General features: G+C 36.8%; 1 protein-coding gene across 1 annotated transcript in view; it reads right to left on the bottom strand.

Moving 5' to 3' along the window:
• Nucleotides 1-380: 380 nt before the first annotated feature.
• LOC126260408 (putative defense protein) overlaps nt 381-7,315 on the bottom strand; it is a 31,232-nt gene continuing 24,297 nt past the window's right edge. The window contains exons 5-6 of the mRNA XM_049957735.1: nt 1,503-1,569; nt 381-780 (exon numbers count right to left, since the gene is read on the bottom strand). Coding sequence (XP_049813692.1) covers nt 745-780; nt 1,503-1,569 — 103 coding nt within the window. The 3' untranslated portion in view covers nt 381-744. The remainder of the gene's footprint in view (nt 781-1,502; nt 1,570-7,315) is intronic.

Raw genomic sequence — 7,315 nt, 5'->3', positions numbered from 1 at the left:
TGTGTAAAAGCTGCTTAACGCTTAAGTGAAAGTTTTAGCTGCTTAACGCATAAGTGAAAGTTTCCTTTGCAAATAAGATTTGCCCTGAGCCACTTGAGAAAACAGACTGGTCTCCTAGTTACTTAGTAGCTATATCTTGACTGTTTAAAAAATACCAGTTCCTTCTGCCGTCATTTCGCTGTCTGTTTTCAGCAGCCTACACCGATTTATAATCGATAGCTTTCCATCATATGTTGACTGTACCGCTGACTTATTCTATAAAAGTACACTGCCCTTTTATGCAGTTAAGGGTGTATGGACCTTTTGTCGTACCATGTGGCGTGGGGAGTTGGGTAATGGGTTCCAAAAACAATGAAACAACTTTGCTTAAGTGTATCAGAATACAGCTGTCTTTATTTTTTCTTTAAAAAAGGCACCAAGTACAGGGTCGGTGACGAGATGCAGCTGTCGTGGACTTGTCATCACCCTTTGATTCAGTTCTCCAGAACACAAGGCAGATTTTCTGACTTAGCTTGTACTTTCCACTTGTGGGAGGCGAGAAATCTTCTTATCGTATCCCTGTGTTATCGTTGAACTTCTTCAGGCTTAGCACATGGACTAGTCTCACAACATTAGTCTAAATGTTCCAATTACGTACTGCATAACTTTATTATTAGCAGCGCTAATTATCAAATTCTTATTTAATTTTTGTTATGTGGACCTTTACACCACCGCCTAGCCACCGACATAATGTATGTCCGATCTTCATGCAGCAATGATGCTGGAAGCCTTCTTCACGGTCTGTAAAGAATCACAAAAGCAATAAAGTCACTGCACTGAAATTAACTGCTAAGCCAAAGATAGTCGCTACTTTTACACTGTATTACTTTTTTTTTCCTTTATCACGTTATCACGCAAGCATAAAACTCAGTTACTAAAGAAAATATCAAGCTGATGAGTTTTCTATTTATACCTATATTACCATCAGCAACAAAAATAGAAGATTACAAACTGAGAAAGTTAATTGTGAAGGATAATTTAGCTTTCATGAAATAAATCAAAATAAAAGAGGAGGGTGATTTTCAATTTTCGTGTGCGGTACGAAAACGAGTTCGAGAGTTTGTTTTGTTTTCAGATATGACGTGAAAGACGCGACAATAACACACTGAAAGTAAACTCATTGTGCTGATCCGCAGGGTTTCGTAAGAATTATCATTGAATGTAAAAGATTATAGGATGATAACCGTGTCATCTTCAGTTTCTTCTACATGGTCGACCTTCCCAGCAACCGTGAATACCAAATGATCCTGAAGAATAACCAAATGGAGGAGTCGAAACGTCGATCGTGAAAATGAAACTGAAGATGCCTAACATCCTACAACATTTAACCTTCAATAAGTAAACTTATTGTTGTCATTTCCATAACTAACTGATATGTCAATAGCCAAATAAAACAATTTAAATTTGTAGTAACTTAATATTGACTTTCTGGCTGAGGAAGAGTTGACTAGCGGTGTACTTACCCCGACCGTGACAGTTTCTGACTCGACGCCGACCCAGAACTCGGGGAAGGTCTTCACGAAAGACGCTCTGCAATAGACGTGAGACAGCGTTAGAAACTAGCTCGTTAGTCATGCTGTGCTGTGCTGATGTGCTGTCAGCCTTGCTATACACGCCAAGAGCACTAAAAGCAGTCGATAGATTGTGCTGACTCAGTATCAATGCTTGTCTTTTACAATGAGTATCTCGATGTGAAAAATGTAGCCTTATTTACTTTCCATTAATTTGAGTACTAAACCCGTGTTGTTCAGAAATAGCAAAAGGATATTATATCCACCAATATGTTAAGTATTATGTGCATACAACATTCCTGATAAAACTGTAAAACTTTTCACAGGATTCCATTCAACAACGAACTAATAACTTGATTCGAGATTATGATAAAAGTTTGATAACGTAAGTACATTGGTGTTTTTCTGCTAATAGGATAGAGTTCATGAAACGAAATTTAAGTTTTATCTTCATTTTGATAACAGGATGACACCGAACTGGTAGTACCATGATTTCATTTCATTATTGCAAACTGATAAGCTTACAATGTCATACATCACATTAGATTTCTTCGGCTTCTGCATAAAAGGGCTTCATGAAAACCACAGACGATGTAAAGGAAATTTTATGCAGTAGATAAGTGGCTCAAAGAACAACAAAACAGAAAATCAGTGTCACAGTGAACAAGAGTTTGTATACATTTGAAAATAAAGAAAACAAACGTTAGAGAATAGTCATTGGAGGTTTTCAGCAGTTTAGGAGAAAGGATTGACCAAAGATGTGAATAGCAATCCATCTCAAAATTCGCTAAAAATGCTGGTAGTGTAGGAAAACTAAATCATGGTCACTCATTTAAATCTGACACACTTCGAAATCTTTCATCGTCTTGACACAAGGCAAATAGAGGGAAATTCATCTTGACGGACAGTGGGAATCTTTTCAGTTTTGTACTGTACTTTCTACCACTTTCTCGACTGTAAATGCATGTCTGATGCTGTTAGTTTACCCAAAAACTAAGGTAAACGCTTAATAACAGTGAATTGTCGGGGTAGAAAAAGGGAGGAAGGATATGAACAACTGACTTTGAATGACGCATGGAGGAAAGGACATTTAGGACTCCCTTACTGAGAATTAAGTGTGGCAAATATCGGTCTCTTGGAGTTCACTGCTACGACTACTGTGAAGAGTAGGAAACTACAGTGGAAAAAATGGATTGCATTAAATGAATCGGGATGCAGCTTGTAGTATGTTACACCGGCCGGGACTGTGTGAGAGACAGCGTAGCAAGGGAAACAGCGTTGACGTAATACATTTTTTAACAGGTCGACTGTGAGTAACTGCTATGGTCTGTGTTAAAAGAAGCACAGAAATGCAATAAGAAGTTCCTGGATATCGGACCAGAAGAAGGGCACCAACATCCAGGTCTGTGCCAGAATTTGACAAGTATTTAGAAAGATGAAATTCGACGAGGTCTCTCAAATTAAAGACGGCTGGGAACTGGAATGCAGCAACGGCAGTAACAACGCAACAAAAAAATTAAATAAAAAAATAAAAATAAAAAAGAAGGCAAATGTGAGGAACAAAGAATTTGACATCCGATATGAGGGTGCTTCCAGCTTCTGGACTAACAGGCGTTCCAGGAACTGTTTATTTGCTCCTCTGATGGGACAATACTAGCCACAACCAGTGCACCATTAGACTACGTATACGTATGTACTCCGCAAACCACCTTGCAGTGTGTGGCAGAGGGAACTTTGCATACCAATCTCACCTCCGCTTTCCTGGCTGCGGGTAAGTCTCTGTGTGGGAGGCATGTAACATAGCTGTATTTATTTGTGATAGATAACACTGAGAGGCAGATTTTATGCAAACGACACTTATTATTATTATTTGATTACTTTCTCAGACTTTTTAGAAGTCTGGTTAAGAATGGAGTGACGCGGACCTTTATCAAGCGTCACTTCCTTTTTGCTGTACGGTACATGTTATATTGCATTTAGGAACTTTCGGGTAATTGAACATGTATCAATAATTACGGATTTCTGTAATTGTATATATATGTTTGGATGTAGCTGTATTGCATTGATGTATTGGTGGATATTGTGTGGTATGACTCCTGTAGTTGATAGTATAATTGGTATGATGTCAACTTTATCCTGATGCCACATGTCTTTGACTTCCTCAGCCAGTTGGATGTATTTTTCAATTTTTTCTCCTGTTTTCTTTTGTATATTTGTTGTATTGGGTATGGATATTTCGATTAATTGTGTTAATTTCTTCTTTTTATTGGTGAGTATGATGTCAGGTTTGTTATGTGGCGTTGTTTTATCTGTTATAATGGTTCTGTTCCAGTATAATTTGTATTCATCATTCTCCAGTACATTTTGTGGTGCATACTTGTATGTAGGAACGTGTTGTTTTATAAGTTTATGTTGTAAGGCAAGCTGTTGATGTATTATTTTTGCGACATTGTCATGTCTTCTGGGGTATTCTGTATTTGCTAGTATTGTACATCCGCTTGTGATGTGATCTACTGTTTCTATTTGTTGTTTACAAAGTCTGCATTTATCTGTTGTGGTATTAGGATCTTTAATAATATGCTTGCTGTAATACCTGGTGTTTATTGTTTGATCCTGTATTGCAATCATGAATCCTTCTGTCTCACTGTATATATTGCCTTTTCTTAGCCATGTGTTGGATGCGTCTTGATCGATGTGTGGCTGTGTTAGATGATACGGGTGCTTGCCATGAAGTGTTTTCTTTTTCCAATTTACTTTCTTCGTATCTGTTGATGTTATGTGGTCTAAAGGGTTGTAGAGGTGGTTATGAAATTGTAGTGGTGTAGCCGATGTATTTATATGAGTGATTGCTTTGTGTATTTTGCTAGTTTCTGCTCGTTCTATAAAGAATTTTCTTAAATTGTCTACCTGTCCATAATGTAGGTTTTTTATATCGATAAATCCCCTTCCTCCTTCCTTTCTGCTTAATGTGAATCTTTCTGTTGCTGAATGTATGTGATGTATTCTATATTTGTGGCATTGTGAGCGTGTAAGTGTATTGAGTGCTTCTAGGTCTGTGTTACTCCATTTCACTACTCCAAATGAGTAGGTCAATATTGGTATGGCATAAGTATTTATAGCTTTTGTCTTGTTTCTTGCTGTCAATTCTGTTTTCAGTATTTTTGTTAGTCTTTGTCTATATTTTTCTTTTAGTTCTTCTTTAATATTTGTATTATCTATTCCTATTTTTTGTCTGTATCCTAGATATTTATAGGCATCTGTTTTTTCCATCGCTTCTATGCAGTCGCTGTGGTTATCCAACATGTAATCTTCTTGTTTAGTGTGTTTTCCCTTGACTATGCTATTTTTCTTACATTTGTCTGTTCCAAAAGCCATATATCATTGCTGAATACTTCTGTTATCTTTAGTAATTGGTTGAGTTGTTGATTTGTTGCTGCCAGTAGTTTTAGATCATCCATGTATAGCAAATGTGTGATTTTGTGTGGGTATGTTCCAGTAATATTGTATCCATAATTTGTATTATTTAGCATGTTGGATAGTGGGTTCAGAGCAAGGCAGAACCAGAAAGGACTTAATGAGTCTCCTTGGTATATTCCACGCTTAATCTGTATTGGCTGTGATGTGATATTATTTGAATTTATTTGGATATTAAGTGTGGTTTTCCAATTTTTCATTACTATGTTTAGGAACTGTATCAATTTAGGATCTATTTTGTATATTTCCAATATTTGTAGTAACCATGAGTGGGGTACACTATTAAAAGCTTTTTGGTAATCAATGTATGCGTAGTGTAGCGACCTTTGTTTAGTTTTAGCTTGATATGTCACCTCTGCATCTATTATCAGTTGCTCTTTACATCCTCGTGCTCCTTTGCAACAGCCTTTTTGTTCTTCATTTATAATTTTGTTCTGTGTTGTATGTGTCATTAATTTCTGTTTAATGATTGAAGTTAATATTTTGTATATTGTTGGTAGGCATGTTATGGGGCGATATTTAGCTGGGTTCGCTGTGTCTGCTTGATCTTTAGGTTTCAGATAAGTTATTCCATGTGTAAGTGTATCAGGGAATGTGTATGGGTCTGCAATGTAACTGTTAAATAATTTAGTTAGATGTGAATGTGTTGAGGTGAACTTCTTTAACCAGAAATTTGCTATTTTATCATTTCCAGGGGCTTTCCAATTGTGAGTAGAATTAATTGCTTGGGTGACTTCATGTTGCAAAATTTTCACTTCAGGCATTTGTGGTATCATCTTGTATGTGTCTGTTTCTGTTTGTATCCACCGTGCATGCCTGTTATGTTGTACCGGGTTTGACCATATGTTGCTCCAGAAGTGTTCCATGTCTGTTATGTTTGGTGGATTGTTTATTTTAATGTGTGTGTTATCTATTGTCTGGTAAAATTTCTTTTGGTTTGTGTTGAATGTTTGGTTTTGTTTCCTTCTATTTTCACTTTTTTTGTATCTTCTGAGTCGTTTGGCTAATGCTTGTAATTTCTGCTTCTTTTCGTCTAATTGCTCTGTCGCTTCTTGTTGTGAGATTTTACCTAACCTTTTTCGTTTTTTTTCCGAGATTTCATTTCTTCTAAATTGTGTTAGCTGTCCGATGTCTTTTCTCAGTTTTTCTATTCTGATCTGTAGCCTGTGTTGCCATGCTGGTTTTGTGGGTTTCTTCTGTGTGTTGGTTGGTTCTGATCTCTGTCTAGTGTGTATATTTAATGTAGTGAGTGCTCCTATATAAACCAGTAGTTGTAACTCTTCCATAGTTGTGTTTTCATTTATTTTGTTGTGTATGATTGTGTTGATAGTTTTTATTGTTGTTTCGACTTGTGGGTTATTTGGTGGTCTATGCAAGAATGGTCTAATGTCTGTATTTGTGTCTTTGTATTCTATATATGTTAGCTGAAATTTTTCTTCTATATCTAGCATCTGTGTCACTTCGTGTTCTATTTGTGCTTGTTCTGGTGGCTGTCTTAAGATTTCGTTTTCCTCTGATTGTTTAATTGGTGCGTGTTGTTCTTTGTTTGTTTGCTCTGGGATGTTTGAGTCCATTACTGTATTTTCTTCTTCTTCTGATTGCACATTATTTTGTTCCAGTATTTGTTGTACTTCTTGTTTGATGTTTTCTAATTCTGACTGGGGTATCCTGTTATTTTTGATTATTACACGGATCTGATCAGCTAGTCGTTGTTCTGTTAAAAATTTTAATTCTGGGTATCTGGTAATAAATGTTGTGTATACTTGTGATCTGTATCCAGTTGTGTTGGTTCCTAGGTTTGTTGCTTGGTAATAACAGAACATGAGGTGTCGATTAACTTCATCTGACCATCTCATCCTCTGTCTTCGTTTTCCTTCTAGGGTGGTTGCAGGAAGCATATCCTGCAAAACACCTCTATTTGGATTTAAATCATTTTCCAGTTGGCTAGCAGTGTCGTTACCATTGTGGGCGGGCATAGGGTTCAAGCGTCGTCCCCGACCATGACGGCGCTTGTCCGAGGCTTCTTTAGTTCTGTCCTGAACCAACTAATCACACTAAAAGGGGGGTTAGCCCTATTAGTGGTTTGTTCTTTTCGTCGCCTTTTACGACTGGCAGAACATACCGGAGGCCTATTCTTTTCCCGGGCCTCCACGGGGATTATATTATTATTATTATTATTATTATTATTATTGCTATTATTTGGTGAAGAAGTAGAATATTCAGATTTTTTTTTTTTTGAAAGGAGACAGTAAATTCAGCATAATAAGTTAGCCATGTCGCAAACACTGGTT

The sequence above is a fragment of the Schistocerca nitens genome, chromosome 5 (genome assembly GCF_023898315.1).
Source record: "Schistocerca nitens isolate TAMUIC-IGC-003100 chromosome 5, iqSchNite1.1, whole genome shotgun sequence".
Lineage (NCBI taxonomy): Eukaryota > Metazoa > Arthropoda > Insecta > Orthoptera > Acrididae > Schistocerca > Schistocerca nitens.
Note: the sequence above shows the minus strand (reverse complement) of the source record. Positions and strands in the feature narration are given on the sequence as shown.